The sequence below is a fragment of the Pleurodeles waltl genome, chromosome 8 (assembly GCF_031143425.1).
Source record: "Pleurodeles waltl isolate 20211129_DDA chromosome 8, aPleWal1.hap1.20221129, whole genome shotgun sequence".
NCBI lineage: Eukaryota > Metazoa > Chordata > Amphibia > Caudata > Salamandridae > Pleurodeles > Pleurodeles waltl.
In genome coordinates, this window is record NC_090447.1 from 345,510,387 (window position 1) to 345,536,364 (window position 25,978).

The 25,978-nt window shown below is 45.4% G+C and overlaps 1 protein-coding gene across 3 annotated transcripts in view; it reads left to right on the top strand.

Annotated features, from left to right (window-relative positions):
* The window catches only part of CASK (calcium/calmodulin dependent serine protein kinase), a 1,258,500-nt gene that overhangs the window by 837,555 nt on the left and 394,967 nt on the right, over nt 1-25,978 (top strand). For all 3 annotated transcript variants that reach the window (XM_069204206.1, XM_069204204.1, XM_069204205.1), the window contains exon 13: nt 23,486-23,566. In XM_069204206.1, the coding sequence (XP_069060307.1) occupies nt 23,486-23,566 (81 nt within the window). The remainder of the gene's footprint in view (nt 1-23,485; nt 23,567-25,978) is intronic.

The following is a 25,978-nucleotide window of genomic DNA, read 5'->3' on the forward strand; positions in this document are numbered from 1 at the left end:
TTTACGCCTTTGTGGCATGGTGCACAGTTAAGTCTGTTGAACCCCTATCTGCTCCTCTATCAGATGTCCTCTTGTTTGTTCTTTCTCTTGCCCAGCAGGGCTCTGCTTTGTGCACCCTAAAGGGTTATTCGTCTGCTATATCTGCTTTCCTGAGATTATCTGAGGAACCCTCCTTGTTTATATCTACTATTCTTGGTAGATTGCCTCATGGCTTTGCCCCTATGTTTCCTCCTTCACTGTTCATAATGCCCAAATGGGATTTGAACTTGGGTCTTACTTTTCTGATGTGTGCTTCTTTCGAGCCACTTCCTAAGTGTCCACTTCAGCTTATTATTCTAAAAACAGCCTTCCTTGAAGCCATCACTTCTGCCCGCAGGGTTGGTGAGCTGCATTCTTTCATCAAAGTAATTTCTTTCCATCCTGATAAGGTGGTCCTTTGTACCAGGGCTTCATTTTAACTAAAGAGGTCAGGCCCTTTCATGTAGGCCAGTCCCTCACCTTGCCTACTTTTTACGCACCCCTCACTCCCTCTTAAGGAAGAGGAGAGACTTCACCGCCTGGACCCAAAAAAGAGTATTGGCGTTCTATCATGGTCGTACCAAAGCATTCTGGGTGGATGATCAACTCTTTGTGGGTAATGTGGGTGTGAAGAAAGGTCGGGCAGTGCAGAAGAGTACCATCTCCAGATGGGTTATTCTCTGCGTTAAAGCGTGCTGGGCATTGGCTATGAACCAACCCCCAGAGGGTTTGCGTGCTCACTTCACCAGTGCAACAGCTGCAACTACTGTAAGTATGCAGACTTCCAGTTCTGGACATCTGCCAGGCAGCAACATGAGTGTCATTGCACAGGTTCATCAAACACTGCTGCCTGTACAGTCAGGTCCGAAAGGACGGGTACTTCGCCCATTCGGTCCTGCAGGACTTCCTATATGATCTTGGTTCACAGACCCACATCCGGGGATGATATTGCTTAGTTATCTGTTCTAAGGTAAGGATCTGCAACTAGAAGTCTCTGTCAGAGGAACAAGTTACTTACCTTTGGTAACAAGTTATCTGGCAGACACACATTCTAGTTGCAGATTCCTTACCGACCCTCCCAGCTCTGCGAACCGATTCCTAGGTACAGGGACTTCCCTTTGAGGGCTCTAGTTCTGTCGCACCAGAGTCAGTGTTCTTCATGGCTCAGCGCTTGTGGCTAGGAAAGTTGTGAAAAGAAACTGACCTCAGTGTTCCAGGGTGGTGCCTATATAGTACCCTTGACGTCACATCTGGCACCACGCCGAAGATGGATGCTGAATTGACTGACACCACCCAACGGCGCGCAGGGGTACTGCTCAAGAAAAAGTCTCTGGATGCAGACTGACTGGAAAATTCTAAGGTGAGGAATCTGCAACAAGATAGTCTCTAGCAGATAATTCGTTGCAGATGGTAAGTAACTTGTTTGTCACAACAGTGGCTAATCTGGGAAGAGGGAGTGAGTTGAGAAACCTGCATGAATATTTTGGAAATCTACACACTGTTTATTTGTGATGTTTAGGTTCCTGTCACAATTCTTAGCCCTGCAAGAAATGTGCAGTGATGCACCTAAAAGCAATTAGGGAGCAGAAAATGAAGCTCTACGTCTCTGAACAAAGTTAAAGGTCTATATCTGCGACAAGTCCAGATCTCATACCGAGGCTTTGGGTAAGTCGTAGTCCTACCATTAGAAGACCAAGTTGAATTTTCCCCAACAAGTAGGTAATAGACTTAGGGTGCTGGGGACATGGGTGCACCTTGGGTCCCCTTCTCCAGTGCCCAGGTGCTATGGATGCAGGGGTGTCTATAGGCTTCGGATTTTCACATCTGGGAGCACTTGTGATCAGGCGGTCCTGTGTGTTGATGCTGCAGGTGTCCTCAGGGAGTCTGGCAGGGTTAGACCCATGGTGGATTCGAGCTCTTAGGAGCTGGGGGATGTCGTCGTGGTCAGGTGTCATGGGTGCAGTAGTTGCAGGAGATGTTGGAGTTTCTCCCTTCACAAGCCTGTGGGAGAGGGTGCCTGCATGAAGAGGCTGCAGGCATCTCTGGAGAGTCCAAGTTCGGTGAGACCATACTGGACCGAGTCTCTGGGCAGCTGGCGACCCGCATTGGCATTGTTGGTTGATTTCATCTCGGGTCATGGACATCGGGTGCAGTGGTCACTTCTGGTGTCTGGTTTCTGGGGTTCCAGCAGCTAGCTGTAAGATCCTTTCATTGGAGTGTCTTCTTCTTCTAGGGCCAGTCCGCTGCCCACGGGAGACTTGAGTCTATATTGAAGGCGGGACAAGTTGGCTTTTTGTGTAGGATCCTTCGAGGTCAGCAGGTAGGCCGTAGGGGCTGGCTTCAGGTTAGCTGCTTCTTCCTTTCCTCTTCTGTGGGTGCAACTCTCCTTTGTCCAAGTCTTCATAGGTTGTCGAAATCTGAGTTCTAGGGGGCAGGGGTGCCACCTAAAAAAACAATAGAGGGGTGTTAAAGTAGTTCCACATGTCAACCAATAGGCTGATCACCTTTAGGGTGACTATACCCTTTATATGACCACTTCCACTGGTAAGTGGGCATAACCCTAACCCTAGTGGCCCAATTCCTTTCCTAACAAGATGGAGGAATTTAAAAAGTAAGGTCCACTTCAGCTTGTCCACCTTAGGGGTGGGACTGGTATGAAGTGGGCACACCTCATAATCTTCCTAATATTACCACCTGTGCTGCTGCGAAAAGTGGGGTTGGTCATCTCCGCCATCTGGAGAGACCTGGGTCGCATTTGCTCCCCACCCTGGAATGTTCATTCGGCTCTGGGCAAGGTATTAGAACCTACGCCCTGAGCAAGCCTTTGTTCTAGGCCTCTGAGAGTGCTGTGTCTCTCTGCAGGGGGCCAGAACTCGGTCTGGGGTGGCTGCACTGGTTTTGACCAGTCTGTGAACACACCAGTAGCTGGGTAGGTTTTCAGCCAGCTCCACTAAGGTGCCCTCTGGGTGCAGGTATTGATGACTCCAACACTGGCATCAGGGTGGGCTCACCAATACAAGATTTTTGATTCAGATAAGCCATCATGTAGCTGGGTAACGTGTAGTGACTAGTGTCCAGCATGTGTATTAAAATTGCTTCCCTGTCCACTTACTATGTCTGAGAATCAACAAAGACATAGCAGGAGTATATTTCACATGTAATATAATGCACCCTGCGTTTAGGGCTGGAAGGCCTGCTAGAGGGGTGACTTACATATATTACATGCAGTGTTAAGGGGGCATGGTACACAGAGTATGTGCCATGTCGTGTTTTCACTTTTGATTGCACCATGACACACAGCCTTCAAAGGCAGCTGGTCATGTGCATGGTGAGGGGTCCTTTAGGGTGGCACAATTTGTGCTACAGCCTGTAGGTACCCTCATAAGTACCCCAGGTCCTTGGTAGCAGGGGTACCATTTACTAGGGACTTACAGTCGGTGCTAAAGGTTTGCCATATGGAGAAAAATGATGTGCAGTTTTGGGGATGAGATCTGGCACTGGGGACCTAGTTAGCAGGAACCCAGTGCACTCAGTTGAAATTACACTAGAATTCAGGTGAAAAGTGGGAGGAGGATGACCATGTCGAAAGAGGCACTTTCCTAAAACTGCAGCAAATGGAGACTTTTAAAGAGTCCCTCAGATGGATGATGGATCCCGCTGAAGAGCCTTCACTAGTTGCACGTTTGCCACCAGGTCCTTCCATTACGCCAACTCACCCCACTAGACATCCTCCAGCTTCCTTGCCTGCGGTGGCACACATTCCCACTCTGTCCTACACCCCCACACTGGTCCTGACTGCACTAACCCAGTCTCTGGCAGTTCCTTTTCCAGATCCACTCCAGAAGTCAATCTCTGAGCCAGAGTCAGCATACGCTAGACCTATGATGCACTATGTAACCACAAAAGCACAGTATCCAACAGTGGATGATCTACATCCTCTCCCTTTACACCAATACTATAGCTGGCTAGAGGCCCTACTCCAATTCTTGCACAGTTCAGGGGCTCCAGAAAATACCATACAATGATGAGGAGGAAGACACCTTGCTCACCCCTCACTATATTGATGCTCGATTATACGCAGATGTACAAAATGCCAGTGGGTTGGACACTTCTCCTGAGGCTCAACTAAACTCTCCACTGGCTTCAGACAGAGTAAAGTGCCTCTTTGTGGTGTTTGTCTGCAAGGCAGTTAAAATACTTGATTGCTGCTTCTTCTGTTTGAAACAAAAGCAAACTTGTAGACTGATTTATACAGCCTAGGACAGCTGCGTGGGACCTATTGCTGCCTTTCTGTGACATCCTAACAGATACTTTAATGGCAGCTTGAATTAAGCTGTTCTGTGATCTCCCAGTTGGTCACCCAGTGCCTAGGAGACATAAGCCAGCCTCTGGTCACCCAGTCTCTCTCACCCCACACCTGACCCCGGAAAGTATAATGATCCAGGCATTTTCAAGCTAGGTCAACCTGAACATGTTCCTTTCTGTTTCATCAGATAGTGAATCAAAGCACATTGACACATTTGGGAGAGAATTCTTTCCTCTTCTGTTTTAGTACTGTGTCCTTCGTCCCTAAAAGCAGTCTGTCTACTGGGCTATTAAATCAATAACCTTTGGAACATGTCCAGAGAAATCATGCCAGCTGTCCCTGAGATTAATTCAGGACCAGATTTGCCCAAGCATTCAGGGTGGGCAGGAAGCTGCTAAATATGTGTTGAAGGTCGGTCTTGACACAACAGACTGTGAGGGCCAAGGCACTGGCACCAGTGCTGTAATTAGGAATCATGCCCAGATGCAAGCTGCAGGGCTTTTAGTGGAAATATCAGAAGTTTAACAATTATAAATTAACATACGTTAAATATTATGATAATAGAAAGCATGTTAGGCAGCATGTAATTTTTATGAAAATCCCTCTTAATAATCCTCACTAATAATAACCTGCACTAAAATGTCTTATTGCCACAAAATGTGTTGTGTATTTAAAAGCTGAGGGCAAATAACTTGGAGCCGCCTGCAAGGTTGATTTATATTTCTGAGAATCCAGTGTGTTCTCATTTAGTACGCTTTGTTGGAAAGTACCCTCTTTTTGGCATGGTTACCCCCACTTTTTGCCTGCGGTCAGTGCATTTTGACTGTGTTCACTGGGATCCTTCTAACCAGGACCACAGTGACTGTGCTCTCTCTCGCTCTGTTTGGTTGTTATTGACTTAGTACACCCCACAATTGGCAAACTGGTGCCCCCATGTAAGTCCCTAGTATGTGGTACCTAGGTACCCAAGGCATTCGAGCAACAAGGCTTAACCATGGGCTGCAACATGTATTATGCTACCCATGGGAGCCATGTAAAATGTGTCTGCAGGCCTGCCATAGCAGTCTGTGTGAAAAGGAGCATGAACCAGGTCACTGAAAGTCACCCTTGTGGCAGGCCTTCCTAACCCAGAGGGCAGGGTGCAAGTACCTGTGTGTGAGGGTACCCCTGCATGAGCAGAGGTGCCCCTATGAGCTCCAGCTCCATTTTCATCTGCTTCGTAAGTGCGGGGTATCCATTTCACCCGAATACTGGACACAGTAGTACCTGTGTCGAGCTTCATAATGGTAGCTCCGAACATGGGCATTTGGTATCAAACATATCGGAATCATACCGCAATATTGTTGCCAGTATTGGTTGTATGATTCCATGCACTCTCGGGGCTCCTTAGAGGACCCCCAACTTTGCGCATACCAGTTTGCAGGGTTTTCCCAGGCAGCTCGTGCTGCTGCCATCCTACAGACAGGTTTCTGCCCTCCTGCTGCTTGACCAGCTGAAGCCCAGGAAGACAGAACAAAGGATTTGCTTTGGGAGTGGGCAGCAACACCCTCTCCCTTTGGAAGAATGACTGAATGATCGCTAGTAGTCCTTACAGATCTTTCAAATTCAATGTTGCTAAAACAGGTCCCTTAAAGTAAGAAACACAAATGTGATAAAATCAACCCCTCAACCGATGAAAGCGTAATAAAAACCCAGAAGAAGCGAGCAGTAACTGAAGTAGATAACACAAAGGTTAGAGGAAAAAGTGTGATAAAAACATCCAGTTATGGGAGAGACAAAAGGAGTAGGTTGTGTATTCCCTACATAGTAATCCACAGTATGGACCATCTAAGATGGCAGCAAAGTGAGTTCTTCTGCATAATTCCAGGAAAGATGGCTAGAAAATACCTTTCAAACTCGATTTATCAGTGAAGCACCGTAGTACGTACACATATGTAGTAGCAGAAACAAACTCTTATAATTAAAAACACATGAGATAGAAACATACAGCAACATATTTTTTTAAAGTGTATCTGCCTTGTAAATCATCTATCTAAAGCATGAAATAGTGTTTTACAACACCCTTGAATTAATCAAATAGTAAAATAATTTTTGACAAGGGTAAGTTAGTTATCTGAAGAATGAATCAATACAAATCGAAATAAATCACTAAATACACTTTTGCTCATTAAACTCCCAGGAGAAAAAATAATTACTATTGTGATCCACTAATTGGTGTGTGTTCACGCACAATAAGCCACACAGCTGCAAAATGAAGTCTAAAGAATGGGCAAATCTCTTCCTTGGTAAGGGTCAACATGATGGTAGCTACTTAAACCTCATTCTAGTGTGTCCTTACTTTAAGCACAGGCATCTGATTAGTAGCCCACTCAAAAACCCCTGTCGGAGTGGTGGATGTGCCCTTCGACAGGAAAGTATTCTTTTTTTTGTTTTTTTTGCTTCACCAAGGAGGTACTTGAAGATGTAAAGTCTCTCATTGAAATCTCAATTACTTCAACCAAACTTCTTCAGAGCAAACTGGCTTCCTATATTCCATGTTTTTAGATAAGTGGTTGATCAGTTCTTTATTTCATAGTGTATCTTCAACAGAAGAAAATGAAATGCCAAACATCCTCAATAACGACCACCTTGAAGCATTAGAAGCAACCACAAGTTAATATGTCATAGCTAGGCATTCAGCTTGCTTCAGAAAAATAATCTGCTTTGAAGTTAATGTGATAATCAGAAGGACTTTTGACCGGAACACCCCTGAAAAAAGCAACAAGGCCACAGTTTGAACCAGCACCGTCCTGCCCTCAAAAAGGCATGGAGTACTATAAAAAGATCAGTTTTTTGTTTTACCACAGCCGTCAAGATGGCATCTTTCAACTAACTTCCCAACTAAATCTTCTCAACATTAAAAACTGTTTCCAAATTCAAGTGGCTTATCATGCTGACCAATCAAAAAATACTTTACTTTAATAATACAGCTGCATATTGGGGAAACCTTTACCTATCACAGAAGCAATATACAAAGACAACAATCCTACCTGCATAGTATCCGCCGTGCCAAATAAATAGAGAATGGTGCCTAGCCTATCCTTTCAATGCCTAAACCCAGCAGAGGATATGGAGAGGAAATTTACAGGGTAAAATAAGACAACCAAGCTGCAACACCCATTATGCTTCCAGATAAACCTAGTGTTGACGAAGGACAACGTAAAGGTCTCTCACCAACATGTGATACCTCCTCGAAAAAATGATTGCAGAGAACAGTTCTTGCGCACTTCCTTAGTTCAGCTAGAGACACAAACCTATCAATTACAAAATAAAAGCGAGCAGGAGAACAGGTCTCGCAGTTACAACATCTAAATCCAAAATCTGAAAGAGGGCGTGGAGGGAGATAACATTTGCACATGCCTGAAATTAACTAAGTCTATCTCAAGAATCCATAGTGTGCGAATATCAACCTCAAAGGAGCTCACAGGGTGGGGAGGAAATCTAATGAACCAGCCTCTAATGATCAAGAGAGACAGTAGCAGAGTTAGACAGCTAGAAAATTAAAGAAGCCGTCATGAAAAAGACATAGGGAAAAAATGTACAAGGCCATCCTGAAGTCAGAAATAAACCTACAAGAGGTCTCAATTGTTACCTGAACCTTGATGGACTGACAAAGGTGTAAAAGAGAAGTAAAGAGAAATGAATTGTCAAGTGTTAATCTGCACATGCTTGGTGAGAGTTTGTAGGGGTGAGACTTAGATCTACACTTATTTAATAGCACTTAAAGGAAGTTTAAGAAAACATAGCCTGAGGCCTTTGAGTTGAGCCTCGAGTGGATGGTGTGAAGTCAGTGATATACTCCTATAAATAGGTGTTATTTTTTTAGGTTGGCTGAAAATACACTAATCTGTAAACTTATGGATGGACACTCTTTTAAGCATACATGCCACCTTCCTTTGAGGATCTGTGTTGAGTGTTTTAAATTAGTAGATACGTTCCATTTTTTAAAAATTAGTATATTGTTCAGAGTGTAACCTCAGTCTTAGACGCACCATTTAACTACGGATGTACTCTGAGCACTGGATAAGTTTAGTCCAAACCATACATACCTTTAAAATCCCCGCGCTTTATGTTAGTCTGAAATTCCCACAGTAAAAAAGCAACAAAATCTGAAACTAGATTGGAAGCTATGATCCTTTGTAAGGAAATGCCTCCTTGGCATGGTTACCCCCTGACTTTTTGCCTTTGCTGATGCTATGTTTTGAATTGAAAGTGTGCTGAGGCCTGCTAACCAGGCCCCAGCACCAGTGTTCTTTCCCTAACCTGTACTTTTGATTCCACAATTGGCACACCCTGGCACCCAGATAAGTCCCTTGTAACTGGTACCTCTGGTACCAAGGGCCCTGATGCCAGGGAAGTTCTCTAAGGGCTGCAGCATGTATTATGCCACCCTAGAGACCCCTCACTCAGCACAGACACACTGCTTACCAGCTTGTGTGTGCTAGTGAGAACAAAATGAGTAAGTCGACATGGCACTCCCCTCAGGGTGCCATGCCAGCTTCTCACTGCCTATGCAGTATAGGTAAGACACCCCTCTAGCAGGCCTTACAGCCCTAAGGCAGGGTGCACTATACCATAGGTGAGGGTACCAGTGCATGAGCACTGTGCCCCTACAGTGTCTAAGCATAACCTTAGACATTGTAAGTGCAGGGTAGCCATAAGAGTATATGGTCTGGGAGTCTGTTTACACGAACTCCACAGCACCATAATGGCTACACTGAAAACTGGGAAGTTTGGTATCAAACTTCTCAGCACAATAAATGCACACTGATGCCAGTGTACATTTTATTGTAAAATACACCACAGAGGGCACCTTAGAGGTGCCCCCTGAAACTTAACCGACTATCTGTGTAGGCTGACTGGTTCCAGCAGCCTGCCACACTAGAGACATGTTGCTGGCCCCATGGGGAGAGTGCCTTTGTCACTCTGAGGCCAGTAACAAAGCCTGCACTGGGTGGAGATGCTAACACCTCCCCCAGGCAGGAGCTGTAACACCTGGCGGTGAGCCTCAAAGGCTCACCCCTTTGCCACAGCACCGCAGGACACTCCAGCTAGTGGAGTTGCCCGCCCCCTCCGGCCCCGGCCCCCACTTTTGGCGGCAAGGCCGGAGAAAATAATGAGAATAACAAGGAGGAGTCACTGGCCAGTCAGGACAGCCCCTAAGGTGTCCTGAGCTGAGGTGACTCTAACTTTTAGAAATCCTCCATCTTGCAGATGGAGGATTCCCCCAATAGGATTAGGGATGTGACCCCCTCCCCTTGGGAGGAGGCACAAAGAGGGTGTACTCACCCTCAGGGCTAGTAGCCATTGGCTACTAACCCCCCAGACCTAAACACGCCCTTAAATTTAGTATTTAAGGGCTCTCCCTGAACCTAGAAATTAGATTCCTGCAACAACAAGAAGAAGGACTGCCTAGCTGAAAACCCCTGCAGAGGAAGACCAGAAGACAACAACTGCCTTGGCTCCAGAAACTCACCGGCCTGTCTCCTGCCTTCCAAAGAACTCTGCTCCAGCGACGCCTTCCAAAGGGACCAGCGACCTCTGAATCCTCTGAGGACTGCCCTGCTTCGACGACGACAAGAAACTCCCGAGGACAGCGGACCTGCTCCAAAAAGACTGCAACTTTATCCAAAGGAGCAGCTTTAAAGAACCCTGCAATCTCCCCGCAAGAAGCGTGAGACTTGCAACACTGCACCCGGCGACCCCGACTCGGCTGGTGGAGAACCAACACCTCAGGGAGGACCCCCGGACTACTCTACGACTGTGAGTACCAAAACCTGTCCCCCCTGAGCCCCCAGAGCGCCGCCTGCAGAGGGAATCCCGAGGCTTCCCCTGACCGCGACTCTCTGAAACCTAAGTCCCGACGCCTGGAAAAGACCCTGCACCCGCAGCCCCCAGGACCTGAAGGACCGGACTTTCACTGCAGAAGTGACCCCCAGGAGTCCCTCTCCCTTGCCCAAGTGGAGGTTTCCCCGAGGAAGCCCCCCCTTGCCTGCCTGCAGCGCTGAAGAGATCCCTTGATCTCTCATTGACTTCCATTGCGAACCCGACGCTTGTTCTAACACTGCACCCGGCCGCCCCCGCGCCGCTGAGGGTGAAATTTCTGTGTGGACTTGCGTCCCCCCCGGTGCCCTACAAAACCCCCCTGGTCTGCCCTCCGAAGACGCGGGTACTTACCTGCTGGCAGACTGGAACCGGGGCACCCCCTTCTCTCCATTGAAGCCTATGCGTTTTGGGCACCACTTTGAACTCTGCACCTGACCGGCCCTGAGCTGCTGGTGTGGTAACTTTGGGGCTGCTCTGAACCCCCAACGGTGGGCTACCTTGGACCAAGAACTGAACCCTGTAAGTGTCTTACTTACCTGGTAAAACTAACAAAAACTTACCTCCCCCAGGAACTGTGAAAATTGCATTGTGTCCACTTTTAAAATAGCTATTTGTGAATAACTTGAAAAGTATACATGCAATTGAAATGATTCAAAGTTCCTAATGTACTTACCTGCAATACCTTTCAAACAAGATATTACATGTTAAATTTGAACCTGTGGTTCTTAAAATAAACTAAGAAAAGATATTTTTCTATACAAAACCTATTGGCTGGATTTGTCTCTGAGTGTGTGTACCTCATTTATTGTCTATGTGTATGTACAACAAATGCTTAACACTACTCCTTGGATAAGCCTACTGCTCGACCACACTACCACAAAATAGAGCATTAGTATTATCTCTTTTTACCACTATTTTACCTCTAAGGGGAACCCTTGGACTCTGTGCATGCTATTCCTTACTTTGAAATAGCACATACAGAGGCAACTTCCTACATTGGTGGATCAGCGGTGGGGTACAAGACTTTGCATTTGCTGGACTACTCAGCCAATACCTGATCACACGACAAATTCCAAAATTGTCATTAGAAATTGATTTTTGCAATTTGAAAAGTTTTTTAAATTCTTTAAAGTCCTGCTAGGGCCTTGTGTTAGTCCCTGTTAGCATTTCTTTTAGAGTTTAAAAGTTTGTAAAAGTTTGAATTAGATTCTAGAACTAGTTTTAGATTCTTAAAAAGTATTCCAACTTTTAGAAGCATAATGTCTAATACAGATGTGAATGTGGTGGAACTCGACACCACACCTTACCTCCATCTCCAGATGAGAGAGCTAAGGTCACTCTGTAACATAAGAAAAATAACAATGGGCTCCAGACCTACCAAAGCACAGCTCCAGGAGCTGTTGGCAGAGTATGATAGAGCCAACCCCTCTGTGGATAACACCGAGGAGGATGATAGTGACTTGGAGGTTGATTCCCCACCACCAGTCTTATCCAGGGAGAACAGGGCCTCTCAAGCCCTGACTCCAAAAATAATAGTCAGAGATGCTGGCTCCCTCACAGGAGGGTCCAGCCTCTCTGAAATCACTGAGGATAACTCCAGTGAAGAGGACATCCAGTTAGCCAGGATGGCCAAAAGATTGGCTTTGGAAAAACAGATCCTAGCCATAGAAAGGGAAAGACAAGAGATGGGCCTAGGACCCATCAATGGTGGCAGCAACATAACTAGGGTCAGAGATTCTCCTGACATGTTGAAAATCCCCAAAGGGATTGTAACTAAATATGAAGATGGTGATGACATCACCAAATGGTTCACAGCTTTTGAGAGGGCTTGTGAAACCAGAAACGTGAACAAATCTCACTGGGGTGCTCTCCTTTGGGAAATGTTCACAGGAAAGTGTAGGGATAGACTCCTCACACTCTCTAAAAAAGATGCAGAATCTTATGACCTCATGAAGGGTACCCTGATTGAGGGCTTTGGATTCTCCACTGAGGAGTATAGGATTAGATTCAGGGGGGCTCAAAAATCCTCGAGCCAGACCTGGGTTGACTTTGTAGACTACTCAGTAAAAACACTAGATGGTTGGATTCAAGGAAATGGTGTAAATGATTATGATGGGCTGTACAATTTATTTGTGAAAGAACACCTATTAAGTAATTGTTTCAATGATAAACTGCATCAGCATCTGGTGGACCTAGGACCAATTTCTCCCCAAGAATTGGGAAAGAAGGCGGACCATTGGGTCAAGACTAGGGTGTCCAAAACTTCCACAGGGGGTGACCAAAAGAAAGGGGTCACAAAACCTCCCCAGGGGAAAGGTGGTGAGACAGCCAAAAATAAAAATAGTAAAGAGTCTTCTACAGGCCCCCAAAAACCTGCACAGGAGGGTGGGCCCAGAGCCTCTTCACAAAACAATCCTGGGTACAAGGGTAAAAACTTTGATCCCAAAAAGGCCTGGTGTCGAAACTGTAGTCAGTCTGGACACCAAACTGGAGACAAGGCCTGTCCCAAGAAAGATACCACTTCTAACTCCCATCCAGCTAAAACTGGAATGGCCAGTCTCCAAGTGGGATCAACAGTGTGCCCAGAGCAAATCAGGTGTCACACTGAAGCTACATTAGTCTCTGAGGGTGGGGTGGATTTAGCCACACTGGCTGCCTGGCCCCCTAACATGCAAAAATACAGGCAGCAGCTCTTAATTAATGGGACAAGTGTAGAGGGCCTAAGGGATACAGGTGCCAGTGTCACCATGGTGACAGAGAAACTGGTTTCCCCTGGCCAATACCTGACTGGACAAACCTATCCAGTCACCAATGCTGACAATCAGACTAAAGTACATCCCATGGCGATGGTAACTTTAGAGTGGGGAGGGGTCAATGGCCTGAAACAGGTGGTGGTCTCCTCAAATATCCCAGTAGACTGTTTGCTTGGAAATGACCTGGAGTCCTCAGCATGGGCTGAGGTAGAACTGAAAACCCATGCAGCCATGCTGGGTATCCCTGAACTGGTGTGTGTCAAGACTAGGGCACAGTGCAAGGCACAGGGTGAAAAAGTAGGGCTGGAGTCTGGAAAAATGGCCCAGCCTACCAAGAGAAAAGGAAAGTCAGCTGGGAAACCAGCTGCAACACAACACCAAAAGGAGAACCTCTCTTCTCAGGAAGAAGTTCTGCCCTCTGAGGGAACTGAGCCTATGGAGCTGGAACCTTATCAGGTTGAGCTCTTGGGCCCAGGGGGACCCTCAAGGGAAGAGTTGTGTAAGGGACAAGAAACCTGTCCCTCTCTTGAAGGCCTTAGGCAGCAAGCTGCGGAAGAGTCCAAAGGCAAGAAAAATGGAACACATAGGGTCTATTGGGAAGATGGACTCCTGTACACTGAGGCAAGAGATCCCAAACCTGGTGCCACTAGGAGAGTGGTAGTGCCTCAGGGTTTCAGAGAGTTTATTCTGACCTTAGCCCATGATATTCCCCTTGCTGGGCATTTGGGACAAACCAAGACGTGGGAGAGGTTAGTCAACCACTTCTACTGGCCCAATATGTCCCAGAAGGTTAAGGAGTTTTGCCTCTCCTGCCCCACCTGTCAATCCAGTGGTAAGACAGGTGGGCATCCAAAGGCCCCCCTCATTCCACTTCCAGTGGTGGGGGTCCCCTTTGAAAGAGTGGGTGTGGACATAGTTGGTCCACTAGAACCTCCCACAGCCTCAGGAAATATGTACATCCTAGTAGTAGTGGATCATGCTACTAGGTATCCTGAAGCTATTCCCCTTAGGTCGACTACTGCCCCTGCAGTAGCCAAGGCCCTCATTGGTATCTTTACCAGAGTGGGTTTCCCTAAGGAGGTGCTGTCTGACAGAGGTACCAACTTCATGTCAGCATACCTAAAACACATGTGGAATGAGTGTGGAGTGACTTACAAATTCACTACACCATATCATCCACAAACTAATGGCCTTGTTGAGAGATTCAACAAGACATTAAAGGGCATGATCATGGGGCTCCCAGAAAAACTCAAAAGGAGATGGGATGTCCTCCTGCCATGTCTGCTTTTCGCTTACAGAGAGGTGCCTCAGAAGGGAGTAGGATTCTCACCCTTTGAACTTCTGTTTGGCCACCCTGTAAGGGGACCACTTGCTCTTGTTAAAGAAGGCTGGGAGAGACCTCTTCATGAGCCTAAACAAGACATAGTGGACTATGTACTTGGCCTTCGCTCAAGAATGGCAGAGTACATGGAAAAGGCAAGTAAAAACCTTGAGGCCAGCCAACAACTCCAGAAGTTGTGGTATGACCAAAAGGCTGCACTGGTTGAATTCCAACCAGGGCAGAAAGTCTGGGTTCTGGAGCCTGTGGCTCCCAGGGCACTCCAGGACAAATGGAGTGGCCCTTACCCAGTACTAGAAAGGAAGAGTCAGGTCACCTACCTGGTAGACCTGGGCACAAGCAAGAGCCCCAAGAGGGTGATCCATGTGAACCGCCTTAAGCTCTTCCATGACAGGGCTGATGTAAATCTGTTGATGGTAACAGATGTGGACCAGGAAGCTGAGAGTGAACCTCTCCCTGATCTCCTCTCATCAGACCCTAAAGATGGCTCAGTAGATGGAGTGATCTACTCAGACACCCTCTCTAGCCAACAGCAGTCTGACTGCAGGAAGGTCCTGCAGCAGTTTGCTGAACTCTTTTCCCTAACCCCTGGTCAGACACACCTGTGTACCCATGATGGGGACACAGGAGACAGCATGCCTGTCAAAAACAAAATATTTAGACAGTCTGACCAAGTTAAGGAAAGCATCAAGGTGGAAGTCCACAAGATGCTGGAATTGGGAGTAATTGAGTACTCTGACAGCCCCTGGGCTAGCCCAGTGGTCTTAGTCCCCAAACCTCACACCAAAGAAGGAAAGAGAGAGATGAGGTTTTGTGTGGACTACAGAGGTCTCAACTCTGTCACAAAGACAGATGCTCATCCCATTCCTAGAGCTGATGAGCTAATAGACAAATTAGGGGCTGCCAAATTCTTAAGTACCTTTGACTTAACAGCAGGGTACTGGCAAATCAAAATGGCCCCTGGAGCAAAAGAAAAGACAGCATTCTCCACACCTGATGGGCATTATCAGTTCACTGTTATGCCCTTTGGTTTAAAGAATGCCCCTGCCACCTTCCAAAGGTTGGTGAATCAAGTCCTTGCTGGGCTGGAATCCTTTAGTGCAGCTTATCTTGATGATATTGCTGTCTTCAGCTCCACCTGGCAGGATCACCTGGTCCACCTGAAGAAGGTTTTGAAGGCTCTGCAATCTGCAGGCCTCTCTATCAAGGCATCCAAATGCCAGATAGGGCAGGGAACTGTGGTTTACTTGGGACACCTTGTAGGTGGAGGCCAAGTTCAGCCACTCCAGCCTAAGATCCAGACTATTCTGGACTGGGCAGCTCCAAAAACCCAGACTCAAGTCAGGGCATTCCTTGGCTTGACTGGGTACTACAGGAGGTTTGTGAAGGGATATGGATCCATTGTGACAGCCCTCACAGAACTCACCTCCAAGAAAATGCCCAAGAAAGTAAACTGGACTGTAGAATGCCAACAGGCCTTTGACACCCTGAAACAAGCTATGTGCACAGCACCGGTTCTAAAAGCTCCAGATTACTCCAAGCAGTTCATTGTGCAAACAGATGCCTCTGAACATGGGATAGGGGCAGTTTTGTCCCAAACAAATGATGATGGCCTTGACCAGCCTGTTGCTTTCATTAGCAGGAGGTTACTCCCCAGGGAGCAGCGTTGGAGTGCCATTGAGAGGGAGGCCTTTGCTGTGGTTTGGTCCCTGAAGAAGCTGAGACCATACCTCTTTGGTACTCACTTCCTAGTTCAGACTGACCACAGACCTCTCAGATGGCTGATGCAAATGAAAGGCGAAAATCCAAAACTGTTGAGGTGGTCCATCTCCCTACAGGGAATGGACTTTATAGTGGAACACAGACCTGGGACTGCCCATGCCAATGCAGATGGCCTTTCCAGGTTCTTCCACTTAGAAAATGAAGACTCTCTTGGGAAAGGTTAGTCTCATCCTCTTTCGTTTGGGGGGGGGGTTGTGTAAGGAAATGCCTCCTTGGCATGGTTACCCCCTGACTTTTTGCCTTTGCTGATGCTATGTTTTGAATTGAAAGTGTGCTGAGGCCTGCTAACCAGGCCCCAGCACCAGTGTTCTTTCCCTAACATGTACTTTTGATTCCACAATTGGCACACCCTGGCACCCAGATAAGTCCCTTGTAACTGGTACCTCTGGTACCAAGGGCCCTGATGCCAGGGAAGGTCTCTAAGGGCTGCAGCATGTATTATGCCACCCTAGAGACCCCTCACTCAGCACAGACACACTGCTTACCAGCTTGTGTGTGCTAGTGAGAACAAAATGAGTAAGTCGACATGGCACTCCCCTCAGGGTGCCATGCCAGCCTCTCACTGCCTATGCAGTATAGGTAAGACACCCCTCTAGCAGGCCTTACAGCCCTAAGGCAGGGTGCACTATACCATAGGTGAGGGTACCAGTGCATGAGCACTGTGCCCCTACAGTGTCTAAGCAAAACCTTAGACATTGTAAGTGCAGGGTAGCCATAAGAGTATATGGTCTGGGAGTCTGTTTACACGAACTCCACAGCACCATAATGGCTACACTGAAAACTGGGAAGTTTGGTATCAAACTTCTCAGCACAATAAATGCACACTGATGCCAGTGTACATTTTATTGTAAAATACACCACAGAGGGCACCTTAGAGGTGCCCCCTGAAACTTAACCGACTATCTGTGTAGGCTGACTGGTTCCAGCAGCCTGCCACACTAGAGACATGTTGCTGGCCCCATGGGGAGAGTGCCTTTGTCACTCTGAGGCCAGTAACAAAGCCTGCACTGGGTGGAGATGCTAACACCTCCCCCAGGCAGGAGCTGTAACACCTGGCGGCTCACCCCTTTGTCACAGCACTGCAGGACACTCCAGCTAGTGGAGTTGCCCGCCCCCTCCGGCCCCGGCCCCCACTTTTGGCGGCAAGGCCGGAGAAAATAATGAGAATAACAAGGAGGAGTCACTGGCCAGTCAGGACAGCCCCTAAGGTGTCCTGAGCTGAGGTGACTCTAACTTTTAGAAATCCTCCATCTTGCAGATGGAGGATTCCCCCAATAGGATTAGGGATGTGACCCCCTCCCCTTGGGAGGAGGCACAAAGAGGGTGTACTCACCCTCAGGGCTAGTAGCCATTGGCTACTAACCCCCCAGACCTAAACACGCCCTTAAATTTAGTATTTAAGGGCTCTCCCTGAACCTAGAAATTAGATTCCTGCAACAACAAGAAGAAGGACTGCCTAGCTGAAAACCCCTGCAGAGGAAGACCAGAAGACAACAACTGCCTTGGCTCCAGAAACTCACCGGCCTGTCTCCTGCCTTCCAAAGAACTCTGCTCCAGCGACGCCTTCCAAAGGGACCAGCGACCTCTGAATCCTCCGAGGACTGCCCTGCTTCGACGACGACAAGAAACTCCTGAGGACATCCGACCTGCTCCAAAAAGACTGCAACTTTATCCAAAGGAGCAGCTTTAAAGAACCCTGCAATCTCCCCGCAAGAAGCGTGAGACTTGCAACACTGCACCCGGCGACCCCGACTCGGCTGGTGGAGAACCAACACCTCAGGGAGGACCCCCGGACTACTCTACGACTGTGAGTACCAAAACCTGTCCCCCCTGAGCCCCACAGCGCCGCCTGCAGAGGGAATCCCGAGGCTTCCCCTGACCGCGACTCTCTGAAACCTAAGTCCCGACGCCTGGAAAAGACCCTGCACCCGCAGCCCCCAGGACCTGAAGGACCGGACTTTCACTGCAGAAGTGACCCCCAGGAGTCCCTCTCCCTTGCCCAAGTGGAGGTTTCCCCGAGGAAGCCCCCCCTTGCCTGCCTGCAGTGCTGAAGAGATCCCTTGATCTCTCATTGACTTCCATTGCGAACCCGACGCTTGTTCTAACACTGCACCCGGCCGCCCCCGCGCCGCTGAGGGTGAAATTTCTGTGTGGACTTGCGTCCCCCCCCCCCGGTGCCCTACAAAACCCCCCTGGTCTGCCCTCCGAAGACGCAGGTACTTACCTGCTGGCAGACTGGAACCGGGGCACCCCCTTCTCTCCATTGAAGCCTATGCGTTTTGGGCACCACTTTGAACTCTGCACCTGACCGGCCCTGAGCTGCTGGTGTGGTAACTTTGGGGTTGCTCTGAACCCCCAACGGTGGGCTACCTTGGACCAAGAACTGAACCCTGTAAGTGTCTTACTTACCTGGTAAAACTAACAAAAACTTACCTCCCCCAGGAACTGTGAAAATTGCACTGTGTCCACTTTTAAAATAGCTATTTGTGAATAACTTGAAAAGTATACATGCAATTGAAATGATTCAAAGTTCCTAATGTACTTACCTGCAATACCTTTCAAACAAGATATTACATGTTAAATTTGAACCTGTGGTTCTTAAAATAAACTAAGAAAAGATATTTTTCTATACAAAACCTATTGGCTGGATTTGTCTCTGAGTGTGTGTACCTCATTTATTGTCTGTGTATGTACAACAAATGCTTAACACTACTCCTTGGATAAGCCTACTGCTCGACCACACTACCACAAAATAGAGCATTAGTATTATCTCTTTTTACCACTATTTTACCTCTAAGGGGAACCCTTGGACTCTGTGCATGCTATTCCTTACTTTGAAATAGCACATACAGAGGCAACTTCCTACATCCTTTTATAGTGGTTTTTACAGGAGACGTATCTCATACCAAAAGATCATACTGGAATGAATCATAGATCCTTCCCTAACGGGTAGTGGGCTTTATCCCCTTGTAAAATAGTAGGAGTGGGTATATTGTGTTAACAGAGGCTAATTTCAGTAATAGGGACAATTATTATTGGGGCTGTGAAGACACCTGAGGGCCCTACAGCCCTACTCAGCGTGACTACTCTTAATACTTATGCATATGCACAGAACATATTCCTGCATTGACTACCTTTTCATGTCTCAAATTAGGATGCAATAACGTCTCTCTGACACCATGCACATGTGGTAATGGGGGGCATAAACTAAGAGGTAGATCAGAAACACACTGGTGAATACGCAGTCAGCTATTCAGAGACCATGTAGACCAGAAAATTGACAGCTTTTTTCACCTTAATCGGGAAGGTGACACCTCATTAGCAACTGGATGAGACGCCTTTAAGGCAAACATGAGAGGAGGAGCAAGAGCAATAGCAATGATTGCTGAGAAAGGGGGAGAGAGAGAAGTCTATTAGAGGATAGACTAACAGAGCTACGAGATTTTGAAGGTTCTGGATAAACAACTGCACACTTTTAGAAATCATTGTAAGCTAACAATAATAAGAGGACAGTAATTAAAACAACTAGGGGAGAAAAATGTTTGAAAGCTGTGCCATACTATCTGTTAGAAGGGCAACAAAGTGGGAAAACTGTTAGTCTGACAAGTAAGGCACCATCGATCTTAGAGATACAAAAAGAGAGTCCCGCTCACTGAGGGAGCGTAGGCAACCAGACAATCAACAGACTTTCAGGGCCCTTTTCAGAAACTATATTCAAAAGCTCAGGATGCAGCAATGAAAATGAGAAACTTTGTATCCACATGTGAAAATATCAATTTTTCTGAAAGCATGAAGAGAAGAATTACCGTATTGAAGTCAAGGAAGCCCAACAAATGGTCAAAGAGAGAAACTCAGGTAAATCCCTGGGCCCGGGTGGATTCTGTGTGCTCTTCTATAAATCATTTCTCCCATAATTGGATAAAGCACCTGCCCATCCTCTACAACATTTTCAGTTGCGACTCTGGTGTTATGCCCTGCAATGTAGATACTGCTAATACTGTGATTCACAAATCTGGAAAAGAATGCTTGGCCCAATAGCATTACTACATGTCAACTTTAGGATCCTCATCAACAGGCAAACGGAAGAGATGCCCTATTTGGTTGAAGCAGACCATGTGAGCATCCCAAAAGATATGCATGGAGAGACAGCATGAGACGTGTGTCTCATCTAGTTGAAAAAGTGACATGTTAGCAAACCCCAGCTGTACTGCTGAGCCTCAATGTTGTGAAGGCAGTTAGCAGTCAGCTGAAAATATTTGGAGGAAATCTTGAAGGTTGTCCTGGTACCAAAGATGAGAGGGTGGAGCATGGCAGATTATAAAGCTCCATAATGCAAGATGTGAGGTAGTGGTCGAGTGTCACAAACCTTTACCTTCTAAAGAGGAGTAAGACAAAGGTACCCCTTCTCATTGTAGCTTTTCGGTAAGAAATCATCATGAAATGTGGAAGTTTACACTTCAAGAGAAAAATATAAGACATTTCTCTTTGCAATTGACCTCTTACAATCCTGAACAAATCCTAAGCCTTAATCACCATCCCCCATGGCCTACTTAAGAGATTTTGAACTAGTCTCTGGTTTCAGAGTGAATCAATGAAAATCAAGGATACTACATATGCTTACAGAGACGGAAGTGAGACAGAATTAGTTCCACCTGACACTTTTCATGGCCACAACTTCTATTAAATATTTTAAATATATTAAATATTTGGGCCTGGATATAACCACCAAAATAGAAAATATGTTCACAGGTCTGTTTAAGTTTAAAAGGCTACACAGCGTTTTTTTCGCTAGTCCCCTTAAGAGGGATAAATAATAGAATTGAGCCTTTGATCCTGAATAGTAGCCCACTATAAATATTGAATGATATGAGTAAGCTTGCAGTAATGTGGGGAAACTTTTTCAAAAGTGTCCTTGCTCTCCCTCAAAGTGCAATGACTCTAGCAGTAAGAAGTGAAGTGTGATCCATTGTGTGAAATTAGGGTGCCAAGGGCACCTGTCCTGAAGCTATCTGCAGCCCTTTTAAAATCCACAGTAAATGATACAGCACCAGGTATAAATAACTTGACAGTCGTGATTGCTGTATTGTTTGACTCTGTAGCCCCTGTCCCTTTTTTTTTTTTAGCTGTATTGTGAAAAATTCAAACTTAACTAGAGAAAGAATCACCTTGTATGAATCACAATCAAAATGTATTGTATCTCACTGGGAAAAAAAAATTTCACAGCAAGAAAGTAAAATACTTATTGGTGTGCATGTTAAATATTTGAGACTCAGGTTTTTGAAAGGTTGTGTAACTATAAACCAGAATGCCATTGTTATTCTCCATGAAATGATCTCTCTGGGTTTCTGAGTAGCGCTCTAGAGTTGTTTTCATCTCCATTAAAGTGATTTCTTTTGTATATTTTATAATGTTTTGTATTGTATTTCTTTGTCCCACATTTGTAGTTTCTAATTGTGCACCATTGTGAGTGTTGCAGGGTACCACAGGGCAGCTTCCAAGATTAAACAACCAACCTCTTCCCTTCCTCACACTTTACATTTCACAACATGTAATTTGTATCTTCATGCTCAAATCACTAAATTTGATCACACTCCTACTAACTGCCGCTTTCATGACCATACCTCTTCTGTAGCTGTTTGTATGTTAGCCTTTTGTTCAGCTTCATCATTTGAAGATGCACTTACAGGCCCCTGGGCAGGGAGTCTGATGTTCTAAGAAATATGTTCTGCAGCAGCCTCACTTCTCAGATACCATTACATTAACTCAGACAGTTTCACCCTTCTGTTGAGCCAGAAACCTCAAAACACACATTAGACTCACAATACCTATTCTTAGGTGCTCCACCATTGCTGCCAATATAAGAACCAGATTTACACCACAGTTACCAAGTTCTGCCAACATCTTTTGCTCCTTAGTCAAAGTGGAAATGGTTACAGCAGTTCCTCTCAAAGTCTTTGAATTACCCTGCAAATTACATTGATGGGGAACCCACCAATGTCATTCTTCAGGGTTGTTGGATTGATTCTCCTTAGGTTCTTCAGTCCCACGAAGGTCCTGTTTAGTTAAGTCCTCTCCCTTAATGCATCAGCGCCACAGAAGTCTTCACTAAGGAGGTGCCACCAGCGGTACACTGCAGCCTTCACTATCTCTCTTCATCTTCAGCAATGAGTTGATATGCCCCAGCATGGAGTGAACCCATAATCTGCTAAAGACCATGCAGTGCTGTCTTGATTTATTGCTATGCCATAAAAGGGAATAGCTTTTCCTTCGGCTTGCGGTCGATTGCTTTTCAACTTGGGTCATGAATGTGTCCATGGAAATGCTGTCCTTTTCTGCTGTAAGTCCCCGTGCTCCAACCCTGTTCATTAAATCAGTCCAGGCAGGGAGTTCTGGGCCAGAGCCTCAGAAAGTGGCAGCCTCTCTTCTGTGCAACTGGTTTCGTACCTGTCTCAGAGACTCATTTTTATTTTTAAAAGCGTAACTGAATAGGACACAACAGAGGAAAACTAATTGTATTCCGCTATATCAGCGATGAGTAAGGCATCCAAATACTGCTCTGTTGGGGTTTCAATGGAACAAAGAAGCAAGAGTTCTAATGTACTAATGCTCAACTGAATGTTGGCTCATTTCTTTTAATAAATGATGACAAAATGGAACGTGTGTTGTTTTCCACGCGGTTATATAAAACAGACTTTTTATTGCCTGATGGAGACTAAATCAGGTTGATTTGGTAAAATATGCCTTAATATATAAAAGCACAAAATCTTCAACTTTGTTTTTCACATTACTGTATATTAATCAGTGAATCCAAGTGGAATATATTAAAAGAATTAACTGCAGTTTCTTGATGAAGTTACTTCTATTTTCCCTCCTATCCATCACTCTTGTCATACATCTGTGGTTAAAGTACACTGCAGAGCATGACTTTTGTTTACCTTAAACATATTATAAGAGGGGATGAGAACCAAAAGTATGTATTTGGTGGCACAGTGTGGGAAAATTATGGTATCTGTCCTAAGAAAAAGAATCATTTGCATTTATATGCTTACTGAAGGCACTAACATTTATAATTTCTTATTAACACTAGCATAAGGCTATAAATTAATTCCTTGGGATTATGCTTTTCCTTGTTCCAGTTTTTAAAAACTGAAAATTTTTAGAAATATATAAGTAATGACTGACACAAATACAATTGAATGTATTCCAGTTCACAGTACAATAGATTATAATTGGAGTTGCCTGGAAAGTTTGCACCTACTGAGTCCCCTGTTCCAGTTGTAATTCACACCAGCTGAAAAAGTTGACATAAGTTTTTCAGATTTAAGTGGCGACTGCTGAATTGTGCACCATAATTCACGAGCACACTGAATGCCATTTGTTTACAGAAAGTAGGAATACGCTTATATGTCATCTTTTTTCCAGGTATTGGAAGAAATTTCATGTTACCCAGAGAACAATGATGCAAAGGAACTTAAGCGCATTTTAACACAACCTCATTTCATGGTAAGGTCATCCCATTAATTCAGAACTGAAATGTGTGAATTGATAACCCATTGTCAGTGGAGTTTTGTTGCAACAGTTGTTTGTGCCTGTAAAATCCTATTAGTAAAATGCTGTTAGTGTCTTGATATATTTTGATGTAGGTGTGCTTACACTATCAGAACATTGTAATCAAAATATTTATGTATCCATTTTGCTACAACCAGTTTTGAGGTCCGATGAGCTTTGAGATACCTCATCAGAGTAAATATCTGTGTCTTGCCAGAGGGATATATATATAATTTTAGATGATTGGCTGTGGAGAAGGACTGCCCAGACATGTTCTGAGATAAGCTTGTGTGGGTGCTAGGTAGATTTTGCAGGCATGTGCAAGTGCACACCGAATCAGCCAGAATGTTACGTCTTCATCCAACAAACAAGTGTTTGGATTGATCTCTTTGACCAACGCTAACAGCAGAACCTCAGCCATTTGTTTCTGTAGTGATCTCCATCTGAGCAGCCCCTAACAATCATCAGGGCATCCTGCTTCTCTGCAAAAAGGCCAAGTAAACAAAGGCTGACTTCTCAGGAACTATGTGCTCAGGTTGACACTTGAGAGTTACGGAGCTCTCCCCCCTCAGACATGAACAAGAGGTCTCTCCTTTGGAGTTGGGTGAAGAACCAGATATGGCAAGATCAGTTGTCAGCACCTGGCTAACTGAATACTCTCAGCTGTTTCTGATTTTCTGGGGTACTTTCCAATTCAGAGACGTTGGAGGAAACTATACAAAAATGACTGTTCAGTCCAGTGTCAGGCTGCCTACCAGGGTCCCTGCCTGTCTGTGATGAAGTGGTTGAGTCTTCTTTACAGGTAGGCAGCCCTGGTGTCTGTGGCCAGGTGACCCCATGTCTTAGAAATGGAGTAGGTTACTTTCTTATGACTCTCCCACTTACTGGGAGAGTGTAGATGCTAGTTTGTGTTCTCATTTAGGTGGAGGCTTTGATGAACGATGTGTGTGTACTAGCACCACTGATAAGTAGGCTTTGATTGGTAGAAAGAGTGCAGTGAGCGAATGCATGTTAAGGGATGATTCAAAACTGTTCCATGAGACACTGAGGAAATTTGCAAAGTACAAGAATTACAGTTAAAAAAAAAAAAACATGTCTGCCTTTTTAGGCTGATCATTTTGATAGTAAAATAAATAATTGCAGCGTTTTGTGAATTGTTGGCTTCAGGAGTGGTATGAGGATGGATATTGTTCCTTTCTACCTATTCTGAAGATTTTTGAAAGGTGACTTTACTGTTAATGAGGTTCTCAATACTTCAGTCCTTTTCACTCGACTTTGTCAAAGAAGGAATCCAGCTCTTCTTGGGTTTCATGTTTGAGTGCTTTGTGCAGGTTTCTAAGTTTAACATGTAGCTGTTTTGAAGCAGAGATTGTAGTTGACTAAAGATCCATTCATTAGATTTCCAAAAGACAGCTTTCTAACAATTTGGGCTAAACACAGAACATTCTTTCATAAGGACATAGATTATCTGTGTTCATTGATTTTTAGGTCTCACATGAGACAGCACATGTGCTGTTGTTTACGAGACATTTTGTTAGCTTGCAGTGGGGTCAGAGCCCGCCCATTTCTTACCATTGGTCACTCATTTGTTTGCTTTTCATTTTTAGGTCTTGCCTGGGCAGCACATGCACTGTTTCTTCGAGACATGCTGTATCTACTCTCTGGGTTTAGAACATGCCTATCCTTTTTCATTCGTTCTTTTGTCTGCCCCTTGAAAATGCTTGCTTTCCTGTTCTGTTTCTTTTATATTTGTCCCTCCTTTTGGTGTGTTGCTCCCTCCCATGGAGACTGGTTCTACTGCATGTAGCCATTCCCTTCTGGCCATTTATGTCAGTGTCAGCTTGCTTTTTTTTCTTTTACATTGGCTCATGTTTTTGGATTGTTGTGTTTTTTGGCTATCTGAACAAAACATGCCCAGCCTATGGCATTTCTAATATTGCAAACGTGCAGGTAACGTACACGATGATCTGCAGGTTATTAGTCTCTTGTCTTCATGGCATGCAGATCGCCGTGTACATCAGCTGCATGGTCGGTACAGTCCTGTCTAGGCTGTGAGGCGCTTGGGCGCTACCGTGGAGCCATGTTGGAAGGAGAGATCACTGTGTACGTTAGTAGTCCTAATAGTTTTATAGTTCTATATCTCTACACCGGACCCAAGTAACATTTGAAATAATTTCAAGACTATTGGATAGTTTGATCAAGCGTCATTTGTGTTAACCTAGTGCTACTGAAGAAGAGATGTAGAATAGTTTTGTTCCTGTTTTATTATTGACCTGATCTCCATTAAAAAGACTGAATCAACGTCCGCTGTTGTGATTTAAAAGCAAAAATATTTACAGAGGTTTAACAATCCGAACTTAATTGCTA